The following is a 21,400-nucleotide window of genomic DNA, read 5'->3' as shown; positions in this document are numbered from 1 at the left end:
ATACGTATCTGTTTAGTTTGGGTTCATTTCTATAATATTTTGTGAGAATTAAAAGTTTGAGCACCTGGGGGTTAAAAAGAAAGAAAAATAGCAGAAATAAAACCCAAAGAAAGTGGAAGAAAGGAAAAAATAAAGATAAAAGTAGAAATTCATGCAATAAAAACATACATACAATGAAGAAAATCAACACAGCTAAAAGATAGTTCTTTGAAAAAAGCTAACGAACATAATAAACTTCTTACGAGACTGATCAGGAAAAAAGAGAAAATATCTTACCTTACCACAGCCTGGATCAGCTGTGAACTGAACTTTCTGGCATTTTACATGTGCTTACCATTATTACAAGTCCTTTAGATATTAAAAGATCACAAAAGGATATTATAAACAAACTTTATAATTTTGAAAAATTAGATGAAAAAGATTTCTAGCAAGACCCAATTCTCCAAAATTGACACAAGAAGGAAGAGAATACCAGATAATCCAGTAACTCTTAATTAAATTGAATCTGTAATTTAAAGCCTTTTCAATGAAAGGAGGGGTTTGCTTCTATTATTAGTATTTTGTCTTTGTCATTGGTCACCTTTTTCTTCTTTACAGGTCTAATAATCTTTTATTATATGACAGACATTGTGTGTAAAAGAAGAAGGCTCCAGCTGATATCTTCCATTAGTGAAGGGTCCCCCTTTCCTCAGTTAGACACATAGATTGAAGGACAGATCACCTCAATCCAATAAGTGATTGAGTTGGGTCAGGGCTTTTAATTGAGAGTTTATAAAGTCTCTGATTCTTCAGCCCTGTAGTTCTGTCCTTCAGAGGTTTGAGCTTAGCTCTTTGCATACAACCCCACTGTTATGGGCTAAATTGTGTCCCCCATCCCCTCTCACCTCCAAATTCACATGTTGAAGTCCTAACCCCCAGTAATCAGCATGTAACTGTATTTGGAGATAGGGTCTTTAAAGAGGTAATTCAGTTAAAATGAGTTCATTAGGGGGGGCCCTAATCCAATATGATGGATGTCCTTATAAGAAGAGGAATTAAGACACAGACACATATATAGAAGGAAGACCATGTGAAGACACAGGGAGACCACCATAACCCAAAAGCCAAGGAAATAGGCCTCAGAAAAAACCAACCCTGCTGACACTTTGATCTTGGACATATAGCTTCAGGAATTGTGAGAAAATAAACTTTTCTAGGCTACCCAGTCTGTGGTACTCTGTTATGGCAGCCCTAGCAAGCTTATACACCCATGTACATATACATAAGGGAGAGACTAGTTGTGAATTTGTGAAAGCCTCCTTTCCCTAGTAGGATTTTTTCCCCCAAGCACCGCAAGACAATGGGAGATCACAATCTGCCTTTCTGGCCAGCACCCAGCCTCACATCACCCTCAGGAAATGTCTCATGGGGAAAACCAGCCTTGCATTTGGGCTCTTCCAGTTTCTAATAGGTCACACCAGCTCTGCGTGATTGTCAAAAATTCTGCTGGCTTCTTTTTCTTCTAGTACAGTCTCCCTGTTTAAGTCAAGCCCACCAGGGAAGAAAACAATCATTAGCTCACCTAGGATGGGTTCTTACTGTTCTGGAATTTTAGTTCACCCATTCCTCTTTGTTCCACGACTCTCTGATATCTTTACAAATATAAATTTGCAATTTATCCATGTTATTTTCTAGTTGTTGCAACAAAAATATTGGAATACTGCAAATTAATATATCCTACTGAGAAGTTAAGGTTTTCATTAAACAAACAAACAGAATCCAGCAAAATATAAAAGGATGCATCACAACAACCAAGTTGAGTTTATTTCAGGAATATGACTGTTTCAACATACAAAAATTAATCAGTGCAATTCACCACATTAACAGAAGAAATGAGGAAAAATCATGATTATCTTAATGATGTAAGCATTGATAAAATTCTACAGGTAGTCATGAAAAAAAATCTCTTAGCAAACTATAGATAGAAGGAAACATCTTTAAATTGTTATAGGGTATCTACGGAAAACAAAACTACAGGAAACATAGTACTTAATGGTGAAATGTTAAAATTGTTCACTCTGAAATCAGGAACACACTGGAGATCCTAGCCAATACAATAAGGCAAGAAAAATAGATAACACTGTTAAAGATAGAGGAAATAAAAAATTGAATTCTTGGGACTTCTCTGGTGGCGCAGTGGGTAAGAATCTGCCTGCCAACACAGGGGACACAGGTTCGAGCCCTGGTCCAGGAAGATACCACATGCCATGGAGCAACTAAGCCCGTGCGCCACAACTACTGAGCCTGCGCTCTAGAGCCTGCCTGCTGCAAACTACAGAGTCCACGTGCCTAGAGCCCGTGCTCTGCAACAAGAGAAGCCACCGCGATGAGAAGCCTGTGCACCGCAACAAAGAGCAGCCCCTGCTCGACACAACTAGAGAAAGCCCGCGTGCAGCAACGAAGACCCAATGTAGCCAAAATATAAATAAATAAATAATTTTAAAAAAGAAAAAAGCAGACAATTATGTTAAAAAAATTGAATTCTTTGCATTCTTAGAAAATAAAATCCACAGATATTAGAATTATTAGATGAGTTTAACAAGTTTACAGGATACAGATTAGTATGCAAAAATCAATGGAACTTCCCTTGTTGAGCATCAAACCATTAAAAAACGAAATTTAAAAAGATACCATTTACAATAGCATCAAAACATACCAAACAGCTAGTAATAAATCTAAAGAAAGATGTGCAATACCTCTATACAGAAAACCTAAAAACATTTCTAGAGAAATTGAAAATGATGTAAATAAATGGAGGGATATACTATGTCAATGTATTAGAGGACTCAAAATAGTAAAGATGTCATTCCTCTCTGGGTTTATCTATAGAGTCAATGTAATCCCAATCAAAATTGCAGTGAGTTAATTTTTGTGGAGGGCTTCCCTGGTGGCGCAGTGGTTGAGAATCTGCCTGCCAATGCAGGGGACACGGGTTCGAGCCCTGGTCTGGGAAGATCCCACATGCCGCGGAGCAACTAGGCCCATGAGCCACAATTACTGAGCCTGCACGTCTGGAGCCTGTGCCCCGCAACGGGAGGGGCCGCGATAGTGAGAGGCCCGCACACCGCGATGAAGAGTGGCCCCCGCTTGCCGCAACTAGAGAGAGCCCTCGCACGAAACGAAGACCCAACACAGCTAAAAATAAATAAATAAAAATAAATAAATTTAAAAGAAAAAATTTTTTTGTGGAATTGACAGGTGGATTCTTTTATTTATTTATTTATTTTTGGCTGCGTTGGGTCTTCGTTGCTGTGCATGGGCTTTCTCTAGTTGCGGCAAGCAGGGGTTATTCTTCGTTGCGGTTTGTGGGCTTCTCACTGCAGTGGCTTATCATTGCAAAGCACGGGGCTCTAGGCGCACGGGCTTCAGTAGTTGTGGCACATGGGCTCAGTAGTTGTGGCTCGCCGCCTCTAAAGCGCAGGCTCAGTAGTTGAGGCGCACGGGTTTAGTTGCTCCATGGCATGTGGGATCTTCCCAGACCGGGGATCGAACCCGTGTCCCCTGCATTGGCAGGCAGATTCTTAACCACGGCGCCGCCAGGGAAGTCCCTGACAGATAGATTCTAAAGTGGAAGAGTAAAGAATATGTCAAGGGTCAAGAATAACCATGACACTCCTGAGAAAGAAAAATATGTGAGGACATACTCTACTAAATATTAAGATATAAATCTACAGTAATTAATACAGTATGATATTGGTGAAAATATTGACAAATAGACCAATGGAATGGAGTAGAGTCCTTATATAGACACCTGATCTATGACAAAGGTGTCATTACAAAAGTGGTGCTGGATTAATTAGATTTTTCTATGAAAAGGGAAAGAAAAGAGACACCCTGCCATCTCACCCTATAAGCAAAAATCAATTCCATGTGGATTTTAGCTCCAAACGTAAAAGATAAGGATTAGAGACAGTCCAGACACAGACTCAGAAAGTGCATGAGAGATTGATTTACTTCTCACTTTTGAACATTTTAAAATTCATACCTGCAATGGAACAGTGAGGTGCCCTGTTACAAAATATCTGAGTGACACTGAGATATAGAGGCTGACAGTAACTGGTTCTTTGAAGAGATCTAGACCCCTATCTTGAAATACAGACCCAGATTTAGGAGAGACACCATCAGAAACTACTTCAAACTAAGTTCCTTCCCTTGTGATAAGGACCTTGAGGCCAAGGAGCTTCAGTGAGCTGTGATTCCCAGGTTTCCTGTCCTCAGTCATATACTGACACAGACCAATCCCAAACGGGGCATTTCCAGCTGCTTCCAACACCTTGGATCCTACTTCACTAAGGACATTCCCTACTCCTCATAGTCTTTCGTGAGTCTGTACTATTTTGCTGCTAAAAAAAGAACTCAGCAAATTCCCCTCCCTCCTGATTAATCTGTTGATTTTCCTTGGAACACCAATATATTTTTCAAAACTTCAAAGATGAGTAAATGTTCTAGGTATTAACTCTAGTACTATACCCCAAATGATATTGTTTATTAGAATGACTGTTAGTGACTATGCACTTTTGAACTCACCTAAACATAGCATTTTCCGTCATTTGAATTTTAGATTAACAACAGCAGACACAGTCTTATTTCATGAATCTGTATGCAATTTTAGTATTCATTGACACGGACATTTTATTATTACCTGCACTTCCTTGCCTAACATACGTTTCTTCTAGCAGGTATCAATAGCTGTTAAAATGCATCTTGTTTTATTCCTAGGTCATTAAAAGCACAATTAACAATGCTGTTCTTTGAAGATAGAGCACCTAATGAGTTCAATGATCAAACTCATGAGATAGCCACAGAAACTGCTGTGTCTCAATGTTTTAGTCCTTATTAGCAGTCACGTCCCTGCGATGACTCAAACGCATTCTTAGATACTTCTGTGTAGTCTACTAAGTTTAAAATGGGTAACAGGGGGACTTCCCTGGTAGCACAGTGGTTAAGAATCCACCTGCCGATGCAGGGGACACGGGTTCGAGCCCTGGCTGGGGAAGATCCCACATGCTGCGGAGCAACTAAGCCCGCATGCCACAACTACTGAGCCTGCGCTCTAGAGCCCGCGAGCCACAACTACTGAAGTCCATGTGCCTAGAGTCCGTGCTCCTCAACAAGAGAAGCCACTGCAATGAAAAGTCCGTGCACCACAGCAAAGAGTAGCCCCTGCTCACCGCCAACTAGAGAAAGCCTGCACACAGCAACAAAGACCCAACACAGCCAAAAATAAATTAATTAAAACAAACAAATAAATAAATAAATAAAATGGGTAACAGATATTTATCATAATACATTATCAAAATTCTAAGATTCTGAGACAGAAAAAGTTAATAATTGCTCAGAAAGTCATACAAGCTTATATCACAGACACGATTTTGTTGTCACCTATTAGAGTCAATATTTATAAAACAACAGATATTAATCTCACTGATCATAGAATGTGTATTCACTCACTGTAGGAGCATGTGAAAACCACAACCACCTCAACTTTGGGGAAGTAAAAATATTTAAGATAACCCACCAGTGGGCCTGAACTGATATGTTGGCAGTACCTCGTTTCCCCCGCACTTCCTTTTAGGAGTGGATGAAATCTTATTCCTCTAGCTCTAAGTGAGGCCAGTGGCTGGGGCCTGTTTCTCTCACCAACTCCTACTGGGAATGGACTCCCAGCAACATCCCTCCTAGCCCTCATGTTCACCCCTCCCAGGGCAGTCCCCCGCCTCGAGTTTGTGAATAAACTTAGAATCAAACTGCCATTTGTTTTCCAGGTAATAGATGGAGGAATAAAAAAGTAAGTAGTGTTGGGGTTTCCCTGGTGGCGCAGTGGTTGAGAATCTGCCTGCCAATGCAGGGGACATGGGTTCGAGCACTGGTCTGGGAAGATCCCACATGCCGCGGAGCAACTGGGCCCGTGAGCCACAACTACTGAGCCTGCGCGTCTGGAGCCTGTGCTCTGCAACAAGAGAAGCCGCGATAGTGAGAGGCCCGCACACCACAATGAAGAGTGGCCCCTGCTCGCCGCAACTAGAGAAAGCCCTCACACAGAAACGAAGACCCAACACAGCTTAAAAATAAATAAATTAATTAAAAAAATTTTTTAAAAACGAAAAAAAAAAGAGTATTATTTTTAAAAAAAAAGTAATATTAAATTCCATTCATCCCAAGATTATAGATTAAACAGTCAACTTAAATCATGAAAAACTCTTGGAAAAAAAATAGGAGTAAATTTTCATGACCTTAGATTAGGCAATTGTTTCTTATGACATCAAGAGCAAAAGCAACAAAAGAAAAAACAGATAAATTGGACTTCTTCAAAATTAAAAACTTTTATGCTTCAAAGGACACCATCAAGAAAGAGCAAAAACCACCTACAGAATGAGAGAAAATATTTGCAAGTCACACATCTGATAAAGGACTTATATCCAGAATATATAAAGAACTCTTACAACTCAACTATAAAAAGATAATCCCATTAAAATGGGTAAAGGATTTGAGTAGATATGTCTCCAAAGAAGATATAAATGGCCAATAAGCACATGAAAAGATGCTCAACATCATTAGTCATTAGGGAAATAAAAATCAAAGCCACAATGAAACACCACTTTACACTCACTAGTATTGCTATAATAAAAAATGGAAAATAACAATTGTTGGCAAGGAGGTGGAGGAATTGGACCTTTTGCATACTGCTGTTGAGAATGTAAAATGGTTCAGCTGCTGTGGAAAATAGTTTGGCAGTTCCTCAAAAAGTTAAACATAGAGCTACCATATGACCCAGTAATTCTACTCCTAGGTATGTATCAGGAGAATTGAAAACATGTAGCTGTAAAAAAACGTGTACATAAATGTGTATAGCAGCATTACTGAAAATAGCTAAAAATTGGAATCAACTCATCCATCAACAGATGAAATGATAAACAAAATATATTACATTTATACAGTGAAATGTTATTTGGCCAAAAACAGGGATGGAGTACTGATACATATTACAACATGGATGAAATTTTGAAAACATTACGCTGAGTGAAAGAAGTCATATACAAAAGGCCACATTTTGCATGATTTCATTTATATAAAATGTCCAGAATAGGCAAATCCATAGCAACAGAAAGTAGAGTAGCAGTTGCCAGGGACTGGGGGAAAGGAAGAATGGGAATCACTGCAAATGTGTACAGGGTTTCTCTTTGGGGTGATGAAAATGTTCTAGAATTACATAGTGATGATGGTTGCACAACTTTGTAAATATACTAAAAATCACTGAATTGTACACTTTCAAAGAGTGAATTTTATGGTATGTGAATTATAGCACAATAAAGCTGTTATTAAAGATCAATATCTTACTGTACAGCACAGGGAACTATATTCAATATCTTGTAATAACTTATAATGGAAAAGGATCTGAAAAATAATACATATATTTGTAACTGAACCACTTTGCTATACACCTGAAACTAACACGTTAATCAACTATACTTCAATTTTAAAAAAATCAGCATTTCCCAACTATTAAAATCAAAGAACTATCCAAAAAATCAATAAGGCTTAATCTTTTAGAAAGAATAAACAAGTTCTATTATCTGACACTATTGAGGAAGTCTGGTCAGTTAAATTAAAAAGTTAATTAAAAAGGAAATCATTGTATAAAGATATATACAACTTGTAAACATTTTATTACAACTTAAAATATAAAAGGGTACATTCATTTAACTATCTTAGATATAAGGCCAAGAAGTTTTCTTTAGGTTTGATTTTGCTGATTGGTGCTCTCCGCCATCTTTCTGGCATAAACCACACTCACTGGATATCATTTCCAGAACTGGTATTTTTAAAGCAGACCAGAACCCAGAGATACAAGTGAAGAAATCTGAGTCCAGAATCCTTCCATTTTTTTCAGTTCCCCCTTTTATCAGACACCTTGTACAAAATCAAATTCTCTTGGCCTCACCCCTCTCTTTTCTTTTTTTTTCCTTTAATTTTTATTTATTTATTTATTTACTTATGGCTGTGTTGGGTCTTCGTTTCTGTGTGAGGGCTTTCTCCAGTTGCGGCAAGCGGGCGCCATTCTTCATCGCGGTGCGCGGGCCTCTATCGCGGCCTCTCTTGTTACGGAGCACAGGCTCTAGACGCACAGGCTCAGTAGTTGTGGCTCACGGGCCCAGTTGCTCTGCGGCATGTGGGATCCTCCCAGACCAGGGCTCGAACCCGTGTCCCCTGCATTGGCAGGCAGACTCTCAACCACTGTGCCACCAGGGAAGCCCCCCTCACCCCTCTCTTGTTCCAGCCACCGCTACCAACACCATTCTGTGTGGACTCTGCAAACTTCATGCTGGCACAACCTGCCTAACGACCTCACTCATCACGTTTCTCTGAGTTCCCCTTGCTTTCTGTCCATTGATGTCAAGGTGAACTCAGCCTTGTGCAGTCTGGAAATTCAGGGGAATGATGTTCTGGGGGTGAGCTTTGAAGAGTGGCAGATGATAAGAACTGGGGGATAGATTATTCTCCATTTTTCCCCACCTTGTCCCTCACATACTGCCCAGGGGCAGTTCATGTGCCTTCTCAGAGGTTGATCCATGAGATTAAGCATTTAGTTGCACTTAGCCAGGTTGATACTGGATTTCCTTCTGTATCCGCTTCATTCCTCCTGCTCTTCATTCCTGCAGGGATTTCACTCCTTGTCTCAGAAGTAGCACATACGCTTTGCTTCAGGCTCTGTTTTTGAGGGAACCCAAGGCTAAGACATATCTCAATCTTTCACAGCTACTTTGTCCACTCCTTATTTGACAGATATTTTTAATGACCTGATTATAGCAAGTCTTTCAAAGCATTTTAACTTTTTAATAATAAAAGCAAACTTTTCTTTTTAATACTCATATTTCATGGATTAATGTAATAAATTATATAATGACAGTAAAATACGTAACTGGCAAAAGAGGTTCTTTAGAAACACAGTTGGCCCTTGGTATGCTGGAAAGCAGTCATGAGTTTGCAGATTTTTTTTGGTCTTTGTCCACAGCAATTTACATTAAAAAAAATAGAAATATAGTTGATTTACAATATTGTGTTAGTTTCAGGTATATGGCAACATGAGTCAGTTATATATATGTATCTTTTTCAGATTATTTTCTATTATAGGTTATTACAAGATTTTTTTTTAATTTTATTTTTTTGGCTGTGTTGGGTCTTCGTTGCTGCATGCAGGCTTTCTCTAGTTCCGGCGAGCAGGGGCTACTCTTCGTTGTGGTGCATGGGCTTCTCATTGCAGTGGCTTTTCTTGTTGCGGAGAATGGCTCTAGGCGCGCAGGCTTCAGTAGTTGTGGCACGCGGGCCCTAGAGTGCAGGCTTAGTAGTTGTGGCGCACAGGCCCAGTTGCTCTGCGTCATGTGGGATCTTCCCAGGCCAGGGATCAAACCTGTGTCCCCTGCACTGGCAGGAGGATTCCTAACCACTGCACCACCAAGTAAGTCCTATTACAAGATTTTGAATATAGTTCCCTGTGTTATACAATAAATCCTTGTTGTTTACTTTATTTACAGTAGTTTGTATCTGTTAATCCCATACTCCTAATTCCTCCCCCCATTTCCCCTTTGATAACCATAAGTTTGTTTGTGAGTCTGTTTAGTACATAGATTCATTTGTATTATTTTTTAGATTTCACATATTAGTGTTATCACATAATACTTGTCTCTGTCGGACTTACTTCACTTAGTATGATATGCTCTAGGTCCATCCATGCTGCTACAAAAGGCAGCATTTCATTCTTTTTTCATAGCTGATTAATATTCCATTGTATATATACTACATTTTCTTAAACCAATTGCCTGTTGATGGGCACTTAGGTTGCTTCCTTGTCTTGGTTATTGTGAATAGTGCTGCTATGAACACTGGGATGCATGTATCTTCTTGAATTAAGAAGATTAAATTAATTTCATCTTTTCCGTATATATGCCCAGGAGTGGGATTGCTGGATCATATGATAGTTCTATTTTTAGTTTTTTAAGGAACCTCCATACTGTTCTCCATAGTGGCTGCCCCAATTTACACTCTCACCAACAGCGTAGGAGCGTTCACTTTTCTTCACACCCTCTCCAGCATTTATTACTTGTAGACTTTTTGATGATAGCCATTCTGACTGGTGTGAGGTGATACCTCATTGTGGTTTTGATGTGCATTTCTCTCAAATTAGCAATGTTGAGCATCTTTTCATGTGCCTATTAGCCATCTGGATGTCTTCTTTGGAGAAATGTCTATTTAGGTCTTTTGGCCGTGTTTTTTTTTTTTTTTTTAATTGAGTTGTATGAGCTGTTTATGTATTTTAGAAATTAACACCTTGTCAGTTGTATTGTTTGCAAATATTTTCTCCATTCCATAGGTTGTCTTTTCATTTTGTTGATGGTTTCCTTTGCTATGCAAAAACTTTTAAGTTTGATTAGGTCCCATTTATTTATTTTTGCTTTTATTTCTATTGCCTTGGGAGACTGACCTAAGAAAATATTGCTACGATTTATGTCCCAGAATGTTTTGCCTATGTTCTTTTCTAAAAGTTTTATGGTGTCATGTCTTGTATTTAGGTCTTAAAACCATTTTGAGTTTATTTTTGTATATGGTGTGAGGGAGTTTTCTAATTTCACTGATTTATGTGTAGCTGTCCAGCTTTCCCAACACCACTTGCTGAAGAGACTGTTTTCTCTCCATTGTATATTCTTGCCTCCTTTGTTGTAGATTAATTGGCCATAGGTGTGTGAGTTTATTTCTGGGCTCTTACTCTGCTCCATTGATCCATGTGTCTGTTTTTGTGCCAATACCATGCTGGGTTTTTTTTGTTTTGTTTTTAAAGGAATTCCTTTATTTATTTATTTTTGGCTGTGTTGGGTCTTCGTTTCTGTGCAAGGGCTTTCTCTAGTTGCAGCAAGCAGGGGCCACTCTTCATCACGGTGCACGGGCCTCTCACTATCGCAGCCTCTCTTGTTGCGGAGCACAAGCTCCAGACGTGCAGGCTCGGTAGTTGTGGCTCATGGGCCTAGTTGCTCCGTGGCATGTGGGATCTTCCCAGACCAGGGCTCGAACCCGTGTCCCCTGCATTGGCAGGCAGATTCTTAACCACTGCACCAACAGGGAAGCCCTACCATGCTGTTTTGATTACTGTAGCTTTGTAGTATAGTCTGAAGTCTGGGAGAGTTATGCCTCCAGCTTTGTTCTTTTTGCTCAGGATTGCTTTGGCAAATCTGGGTCTTCTTTGTTTCCACATAAATTTTAGGATTATTGGTTCTATGTGAAAAATGTCCTGGGTATTTTGATAGGGATTGCATTAAATCTGTAGAGTGCTTTAGGTAGTATGGCCATTTTAACAATATTAATTCTCCCAAAGATCATGGGATATCCTTCCATTTCTTTGAATCATCTTAAATTTCTTTTATCAATGTTTTATAATTTTCAGTGTATAGGTCTTTCACCTCCTTGGTTAAGTTTATTCCTAAGTATTTTTTTGATGCAATTTTAAACAGGATTTTTTTTTAAACTTTCTCTTTCTGATATTTCATTGTTAGTATAAAGAAATGCAACAGACTTCTGTATATTAATCATGTATCCTGCTACCTTCCTGAATTAATTTATTAGTTCTAATAGTTTTTATGTAGAGTCTAATTTAGGGTTCTCTATATAGAGTATCACATCATGCAGATTAATTTTGTTTGGCCATTTTGGAAAAACAGTTTGGAAGCTTCTTAAAAAGTTAAGCGTATACCTAAACATATGACTCAGTCATTCCCTCCTTGGTATTCACCAAACAGAAATAATGTATACGTCTGTCCATAAAAATCTGTACGCAACTGTTCATAGTAGTTTTAGTTGTAGTAGCCAAAAAAGGGAAATAACCCAAATGTACATTAACAGGTAAATGTATTAACAAATTGTGATTATATACATATAATAGAGTGCTACTCAGCAATAAGAAGAAATGAACTATTGATACATGCAACGCAGATGGATCTCAAAGTAACAACACTGAGTGAAAGAAGCCAAAAAAAAAGTACTTACTATGTGACTTCATGTATATAAAATTCTAGAACATTCAAACTAATCTAAAGTGACAATAACAGATTAGTGGTTGCCTTGGGAAGGGGGAGGGGAACAGAGAGGCAGGAGGGAGGGATTACAAGGAACAAGAGGAAACTTCTTGGGGTGATGGATGTATTCATTATCTTGATTGTGGCAATGGTTTCATGGATGCATACACGTCAAAATTATCAAACTGTATTATTTAAATATGCATAGTTCATTGTATGTACATTATACCTCAATAAATTTGTTAAGAAAACTAAAAATTTACACATGGCAAGCAAACACATAATGTGCTTACTATCATTAGTTAATAAGGAAATATAAATTAAAACCACACAGAGATCTAATATAGTTACTGGGGAAAGGATAAAGGTTGTTTAATATGCTTTCCTATTAGCATCAAAAATTCACCTGATTTAGAAATAACATGAACTCATAATCATTATAGGGAAAGGTCATATTCTGTTTTATTACAATGTTTTGGGGCCATCCTGTCCAGCTCCAGCAGTCATGTGGAAACAGTCTGACATGTCCCTTTAGCAACCCAGGTTTTTCCTCGGATGTTGGTCTCCATTAAAGGCAAAAGGGTTCCTTGGTGAGCAATGTATTCCACGTTTGAGAAAGAATAACTCAACCTGAGTTTTAGGTTACCTTAACTATTATTACAAAGAGAGAATGTTTTCAGCAGTTCCTTGTGGGGGGTGGTGTTTAAAGAGATGAAGGGATATAGATCTGACAAGAGGGCTACTAGGCACAAGTATTATAGAAACAATCTAAGTATCAACTGGAAATGATTACACACCCACCAAAAATACTAAGATAAAAAAGACAAACACAAATGTTGGAGAAAATGTGGAGTAACGGTTAAGTCCCCATTGTTGAAGGCATGTAAAATGGTACAGTCCTTTGGAAAAAAGGTCTGGCAGTTTTTTTATGAAACTAAACATACACCTACCGTAGGACCCAATGATTCCATCCTTAGATGTTTCCTCAAGAGGAATAAAGACATGTGTTCACAAAAAAATTTGTATAAGAATGTTCATAGCAGCTTTATTCATAACAGCAAAAAAAAGAAAAAAAAAAAAAAAAGAGAAAAGTGGAAACAGCCCAGGTGTCCATCAACAGGAAAATGGAAAAAACAAACTGACATATTCATACAAGAGAATACTCAGCGATAAAAAGGAATGAACCACTGATACAGGCAACATGAATTAATCTCAAAAACACGCTGAGTGAAAGAGGCATTATGCTTTGCATTATTTCATTTCTATGAAGTTTTAGAATAGAAAAATTTAATCTGTGAGGCAAAATAATCAGAACAGTAGTTACATCTGGGAGTTGGGGTAGGGAATGACTGGGAAGGGGCATGAGGAAACTTTCTGGCATGATTGCAATGTTCTAAATTTTGAAAAGGGTTTGGGTTACACAGGTGTATGGATTTGGGAAAAATCAGCAAATTTATACTTAACATTTGTGCATTACACTGCATGTGAATGTACCTTAAAAATTAAAAAAATGAAACCATACTAAACCCTACTTAATGATATGCCTTTTGAAATATTAGGGGGATATATACTGATGTCTGCAATTTATTTTGAAAAGCATCATAAAAATAACATGGATGGATAAGTAATAAAACATGTAGAATAAAATGTAGAATCCATGTGGTTGGTATTTGGGTATTTACTGTAAAATTCTCTCAATTTTGCTGTAAATTTGAAAATTTTTATAATAAAACAATTAGGAAAAGCCAGTTGGTCTTATCTTTCTATTATCTATCCTTGGCCTGAAATAAATTATTTTTTCTATAGGATAGAGACTCTATAGAAACACAGGGACCGGAAATTAGCCCTGCATAATCCCTGGGATTCTAAAAGGTAAGTCATACATGCAAACATTGTAAGAAAGGTAAGAAAATATATTAATATTGAAAAGAAAGCCAAGTTACATTAAGAGTAATTACTAATACTGGTGTTTATTATCACCACAAACAAGAGGAGAGTACCATTTTTTTGTACCTTTTTAAAAACTGACTTTTTTCAGCCATTGCATGAAGAGCCATCTTTTATGTCAAGTTATATACATGAATAGGCCAATTGTGTCTCATCCAAACTTTGTCCAAAATTTGGATACCTAATCATTTTTTAAAAAGACTTTTAAGCATTTTCCTATATACCCAATGTTATCATTGTTAATATGCTACATATGGGATAAAATAACATCCTTTGCCTTTGAGAGCTTTAGAGGAAATTTGGCATAAGTTTGTGTCAAACAAATCTGAATGTGTTTTCCATCTCTGCACTTATTAGTTGTAGGCCCTTGGGCAAATTAACTTCTGTAAGCCTCACCTTCCTCATTTTACAAATGAGGAAGAAAAATGGTAGTTCATACCTCATATGGTTATTTTGAATGTTAAGTGAGACAATTCATTTTACATGTATCACAGTGATTGGCAGATAGAAAGCACTCAATAAATATAAGTTATCATTAAGAAAAAAGTATGTACAAGAAACAAAACATTCAATTGATGGAAAAATGTGGAACAAAACCTTAGTTTTTTTAAATAGAACAGTATCATCTCCTCACATGGTAGTTCAAATAGCAACTACGATAGGGTTTGTTTTGTTTTCTCTCTGAGTTGTGAGAAATGTTTTAGAAAGTCAAAGAACAATAATCTTGCTGCACTGATACTGTGAGAATTCAGACTCTTAGATCAAAGAGAGAAATGCAGAAATATACCTCTCATCAGCTTAATATCTGGACCTGCTAAAAGAAGCTACCCTGTTTCACCCAATCTTGCATTAAACATTCAGAAATGTCACCCATAATGTTTTATGCCTGTCACTAGCACCTGTTAAGTAGGCTGGCACATAGTTAAAGCCTCTAAAACAGTCAGGTAGAGAGGGGGGTTAAGGAGGGGCAGGAGGATATTAACTACCACTTCCATATACCCTCAGGAGAACAGCAGTCTCATGTCTGGCAGGCTGCGGAATGAGCAGCTGCATGTCACTGTGGGGAGCTGGGAAGCCAATAATTTTGGGGGAAGCATGCTCTATTGTTTCCTGCTATGTCTGTTACCTGTGCATTTCCCACATTCTTTGCTATCTTCTTTATCTTTTGGCACCCTTTTTATTAACCATCCTGTTAACAGTCATGCAGTCCACATTTCCACATGGTGTTACAACTGGCTGAAACTAAGCAGTAGCAGCTTAATTCATTAAGCAGTAGCAGCTTGTCCCTTTAGTTGGGGCATAGCTCTATTTGTTACACTGTCCACAACTTCCTATTGTCTTTCACACTAGGTGCATTTCCTGCCTGGCCCATATGGCATGTGGATCCAGGTCTAGTTTGATTTGGGCAGCAGTGAGACAATAGGCGTTTCTTAGTGGTCAGTTCCTGTCTTGACTGGAAGTATTCCACCCAACTCTGCCCCCACCAAAAAAGCAGCCAGGAATCTCAGATAGTTCTCAGATGCCCTTCTGAACAGATGAGTTCCTTCATCAAAAGAAGGCAATGACTTAGAGAAAGGTAAACTCAACAAACCTGCTTTTTAAAAAAATCTGACAGGATTTAAGTCTTAAGACATCCTTTTCTGAAACACTTTTGGAAATGGAGAGCAGGCTTTCTGCCTTTACATAGCACTGCATCTGCTTTGAAACCCACCATACTGGTTTCTTTTCTTTTCTCTGATATTTATCTATTTCCTCTTATCGAACCTGTGTTTCAAGATATAAATTCACTGGGCAGGACTATTTAGATATAGCTCATGTCTAGTTGGAAGTTTGGGGCAATATCTAGCACATCATAACTATTCAGCTATTCATAACTGTGCTTTGTAATCACAATCATGTCTCCAAAATACTCTGACTTCAAATATTATATTAAATAGTACTATTAAATATGCAGGAAACGAGAATGGATTTTTCAACTAGTAGATATAAAAGTATTAGAATTTAATATACGAAGACAGTTTTATCATCTTGCTCATGAGGTAATCACTTTTACTTTCCCAAGTGGTTATTATACATAAGTGCAGATTCGGAAAGATTTATTTTTAGCCAACATATAAATATTTTCCCTTATTCTGAAATGTTAGCAATCTTCTTTTCTATTGCACAAAAGACAGTTTTAGGTTTGTTCCCTTTATTTTTTTTAAATTTATGGACTCTGCTACTAATTTCTAGACTTTTGGAATAGCTAACGCCTTTCTCTCACCAGCCCTGTTGATCATAATTGGCTTGAAATTTATCCGCAAACTTTAAGGGCAGAACAGGGCAGAATTCACATTGTTCTTAACATGGGATCAGGCCAAAACTGAAGGAAAAACTGGAGGATTTTGATGTAAATCATCCAAGCTAAAATCCCATATTTTAATTTTAAATTTGAATCAGCAATGATTTTTACTGCTGTCTCCTCCCCTTCTATTTTTACTAGTTATTCTTTTGAGCCTGAATCAGAGAAATGTGCTAAACATGTGTATTGCAAGCAACTGGATTTTTCAAACAGGAACCACAAAGAAACATTTTTCTCCCTTTACTTGGGTTGCTTTTATTTAACATTCTGAAGAATGATTATCTGAGTTCAAGGATCATATTTTGATCAGTTCTAATAAAGAAGAAAAAATACTCATCTCACAGCTAAGATAGAGCCAAAACCTTTTCCTAGCTGCCAGTCAGTTTCCAAGCTAGTAAGAACTCCTGGGACTTTATCTACTCTTCTACAGGGAGCAGAGCTGGTACAACCCAGGATACCTTTATCTTATTGCCTACGTATGAAAATATTGCCTAAGCAGGATTGGAAGACTCACCAAATAAATAGAAGAGTGAAATGAATACAACACTCTTAGATGTATTAACAGCTAAACAGCCTACATATGAGAAAAAAAATTTCACTTACAGTTTGCTTGAAATCTTTTACATTAGCCTAACAGAAACACACACAAAAAAAACAAGGGAACATCAAACCAAGAGAATAAAACCATGGAAGAAAAGATAATTGGGGAACTATAGCCAATTCCTGATACTATATACAAATACAAAACATATATACATATACATATTTTTTAAACTGTGATGACACATTTTTGGCTCAAAGTATGCTTTCATATTATAGATCTCATTTTCCATCCTTAAAGTTTGGGTGAAAGGATACAGGATTTCTTGATTTCTTTCTGTATCTTTTGTATCTTTCTTTTTATCTCTCCCCCTTAGTTTTACCAATCAAAATCCCAGGCCATCCTTTAACAACCACATTAAACACCTACTCATCAATGACCCTCTCCCAATAATTAGAATTAACCTCCTTCTCTGCTCTTCAATGTTTTATATTTGCATCACCACCCGCCTAAAAACTGCAAAATGCTAGACTTCTTGGGATGTCATTGTAAAAAATCTCTACATAAAATGAAGTCCTCACCACCCTGTATGACTTAAAAAAGAAGTCACAGTGATCTGAAGTCAACACAAGACCTTTTCTGGAAAATACTGGAGAATATGCTATGCAGATAATAAAAAGGAGGACTGGACATGGCTGCTGGGGTGTTTGGCTAGAAGTCTCAGAAGTTACATCTCAAAATTTAAAACTACTGCAATCTTTTTTACAACTTCTGTTTGTGGTTTCTTCTTCTTCCCCAGGGTCACATACCATCTGGTAAACATAGCAGCTGAAGACCCTGCTGGGTTTTTGTTCTATGTGTAGTACCAAGTCTCTGTCAAAGTAAACTTCGTGGCTATATGTCTGTAACGAAAACACAGGCAAATGGAATCTCCTCTTCACATAATCATATTCACTACTGGGTCATTAAAATGTCACAGCGTCTATGCTAGGGATGTTCAGATATACACTTGGAGGCAACATAGCTGCCAGAAATAGTTTATTTTTCATTATTTGTGGATATGCAGACGACTTATGAGAAAAGCATTACACAAAATGTTGAGACTGAAAAGAGCCCTGGACTTAGGAGTCTGAACACCCAGATTCTATTGCCAACATTGCCACTATTTCACTTGTGACCGTGGGCAAGTTGCTAAATCTTTCAGGTTCTCCATTGATAAAACAATGATTGGGTAAAGTAACATCTACTGTTCTTTATAACTTTTATATTCTATAACACTTAGAAGAGCAGACAAACACTTCCAAGAGTGCTTAAAAACCCTACATGCTTAGATTTGTCTCTATTAAATAACTGTGGGGATTCGATACAGTGTATTTTTATTTTTAAAAACATTACCAAACTTATAAAATGGGAGAAAACTAGACTATGGTAAGGAAGTAGACAGCATGTCTCATGAAAAAAGCATAAAGCTTTATCTTTAAAGCCATTGGTAAGGAGGCATCCTCTACTCCCTAGAGGAGAAAGTCTAAAGAAGTACTCATTTTGTCCTGCATGTAGGATGATAACCTCTTCCATGTGGTCACTGGTATAGGTGAATCTGGACTGACATGAACACAGTAACATCTGTTCCAATAAATGTCACCTATAAAGGAAAGTCTTACAACTTTGTATTCCATGGACTCTACTCACCACATCCCATGACTCCACGAGTGCAATGCTTTTAAGTAAAGTTCCATATTCATTACAGTGGAAATCCAGGTGAGCTTTTCCTTCAGCATCTATTTGAGTAACAGCTACCACAGAAAGCAAATCCAACTCATCTTCATAGTCCACAATTTTGAAAGTCTTGGGGAATAGATGATAAGGCAGAAGAAAAGAGGGGCAAAATCCAGTTAGGATTATTTCTACATTTGTGGCTTAACTATTATTTATAAAAATATGTAGAAAGAAAAATGAATGGGTGGGAGCATAGATAGAAATGTGTCTCCACTTATCTGCCTAGTAAAACATCAGTCTCAAGATTTTTAAGACTCAAGAAGTATCCTACAGATTTTGATGAGCACAACCAAGTCTATGTAGGTCTCAGCCAAAGTATAACTGAAATTCTCTATTATGACAGCAAGCCAGAGTGTCTCCAAATGTGAAAGAGGTATTCAACTGCTGACACTGATAGGTGTGTTCACTGGTTTCCAGATAGGACTAAATATATGAAACTCAGTTCTGAAACCTCAAGACTACCCACTGTGCTCAGAAGGTTCTCATACCAGAAAAACACAAGTCATTTCAAGAAGAACTGATAGCCCATCATATACTATTTATGACCCTATTTGCCATCCTTTTTTAAAAAAACCCTTTCTTAGGGAATTCCCTGGTGGTCCAGTGGTTAGGACTCCGTGATTTCCATCCCTGGTTGGGGAACTAAGATCCTGCAAGCCATGTGGCGCAGAAAAAAAAAACCTTTTTGGTTCCCTAAAGAAAGCAAAAATGGCTGCTTATACTTGAGGGAGAATATTAGGAACAGAAATCCAACCCACAGAACAGGACTGGGATAAGAGACGTTAGTTAGAAATGATTAAAGATGGTAAAGACATTAAGAGAGAAAAATCTAACCCCAGAACTCTGTCTCAAGGAAGAAAACCTGGGACTGCAACAGCCTCATGCGGAAGCAGATCTAGGCTCACCCATCCAGGGATGGCACACCTTGACAGGCACAGCAAGTTTCTCTTCATCTCCAAATACTAACCCTTCACTCACACTTGGTCAAACTGCTTTTTAATCCATTTACATTTTCTGCCTTTACCACCTATGACATAAAAACTTACGTAGATTTATTACCAGTGATTCCTTTTAATTTACTTTTTGCCTTTATCTTACCTTGGTCAAACTTCAAAAGGTGACTTCTTGCCTGAGTGTCAGTAATTTTATAGATTTTAGTCACAACCCCTTTCAACTTTTCCTTTACAGGTGAAAAGTTTTTGTTTCCTAATCTAACAATGTAGAGTATCTTTCTCTTTGCTACTACCTTCTCCCTTCTTAATTATTCTTGCTACCTTTTGGTAATTTTGGTATGTTTTTCTTGAATACAGTTTTACATACAGGGTAGGAAGCCTTCTCCTTTGTTCTCAATGGTTCAAAAGAATAAATATATATTTGGTTCCAAAGAATATGTATTTTTTCTTTTTTGAGAGTAGCCACATACTGTGCCACCTCCAACCTATTTTAAAAGATTTTCAAAAACTATCCTTAGAGGGCTACTCAATATTTCTACCTAGAAATGGTCATATGAACTATATAGTTATATAGAGTCTAAAGGGATTCAGTATTTACGCAAAGGCTATATATTTGAAGTATGAACACTTTGAGTTGATTTCATAAGTAATTCCAGTGCTTTTTTTTTTAAAGAAAAGGATAAAAATGTATTAGCTTAGTGACTGGCAATGTCAAGTTGAGACCAAAGGCTGAACTGATTTACCACACCCTTACACCCTCCTCCTCTGGCTCATGAACATTAACAAATACATCTATGTCTAGTAAGTGAAAAACAAGGCAAAAGCCATAGTTATCAAGATATAACTCAATAATTTTCTATTAAGAGATTTCCCGAGGAAGTGTGCACATCAACAAAACAACAAGCTAATAATAGTGTTTTCAAATTATTTCGGTCCTATGAAATCTTCTGCAAACAAAATCTTAAGAATAATTCCAATATGAAAAGAGAGGAGACAGAGACACATCGGTTCAAATAGCACACACAATCCTACAGACTAAGGTTGCATGGAGCTTCCCAACCTCTACCCCAGGGCAAGTTCATACAAGCTTGGTTTATTATTTCTGGCTAAAGTAATACCTCTTGTTCTGGGTCATCATCCAGAAGGTTAAAGCTTTTTTTTACCACCCGTCCAGAAGCTGTAACAGTGGGTAAGTTTTCATTCTATCATATGGAGAGAAATAAAAATATATGACAAGTCCTATTATGTAGTCAATGGCAAAACTGTATTAATGAATTTGTTAACTAACCAACCCTTCCCTAACATCCACAATTCTTTCCTCAACTGAGAAAATTCTGAACCAGATTTTGGATCCTCCAATTAATAAAAATACTTTATTATGGTAAAGTTTTTAATGGATAAAATACCAAAATAGAAATACAAAGGTTACAGATTTGCTACTTCACCTGCCCTTCTGATTTTTGCCTTAGTATAGTACAGCAAATAAACAGTCGATCTGCTTTTGGAAATTTCCCTCTGCATGATTTTCTTCAGGCTCTTAATTTGTATGCTAAAGGCAAAGAACCATTTGGAGTTAAAGAATGGTGTGTAATTTTTTAAAGTTTATATCTAACCTTTCTTACCCTAAGTTTGCACAATTAATTAAACCCAAAGGTTGATAATTCATCAATAAAAACTTAAAGAGAAATCCAGAAAGGAAACAGAAATAAGCAAAAGATAAAGTCAATATAATCAACTCTCT

At 37.4% G+C, this 21,400-nt stretch overlaps 1 protein-coding gene across 2 annotated transcripts in view; it reads right to left on the bottom strand.

Annotated features, from left to right (window-relative positions):
* Positions 1-12,979: 12,979 nt before the first annotated feature.
* DCAF17 (DDB1 and CUL4 associated factor 17) overlaps positions 12,980-21,400 on the bottom strand; it is a 36,608-nt gene continuing 28,187 nt past the window's right edge. The window contains exons 13-15 of one of the 2 annotated variants that reach the window (XM_028166771.2): positions 20,778-20,861; positions 18,620-18,775; positions 12,980-17,832 (exon numbers count right to left, since the gene is read on the bottom strand). In XM_028166771.2, coding sequence (XP_028022572.2) covers positions 17,665-17,832; positions 18,620-18,775; positions 20,778-20,861 — 408 coding nt within the window. In that variant the 3' untranslated portion in view covers positions 12,980-17,664. The remainder of the gene's footprint in view (positions 17,833-18,619; positions 18,776-20,777; positions 20,862-21,400) is intronic. The other variant, XM_057551804.1, reaches the window with a different exon arrangement.

This window comes from Balaenoptera acutorostrata, chromosome 8 (genome assembly GCF_949987535.1).
Source record: "Balaenoptera acutorostrata chromosome 8, mBalAcu1.1, whole genome shotgun sequence".
Lineage (NCBI taxonomy): Eukaryota > Metazoa > Chordata > Mammalia > Artiodactyla > Balaenopteridae > Balaenoptera > Balaenoptera acutorostrata.
The sequence above is the reverse complement of the archived record's forward strand: the minus strand, read 5'-3'. Positions and strand labels throughout refer to the sequence as shown.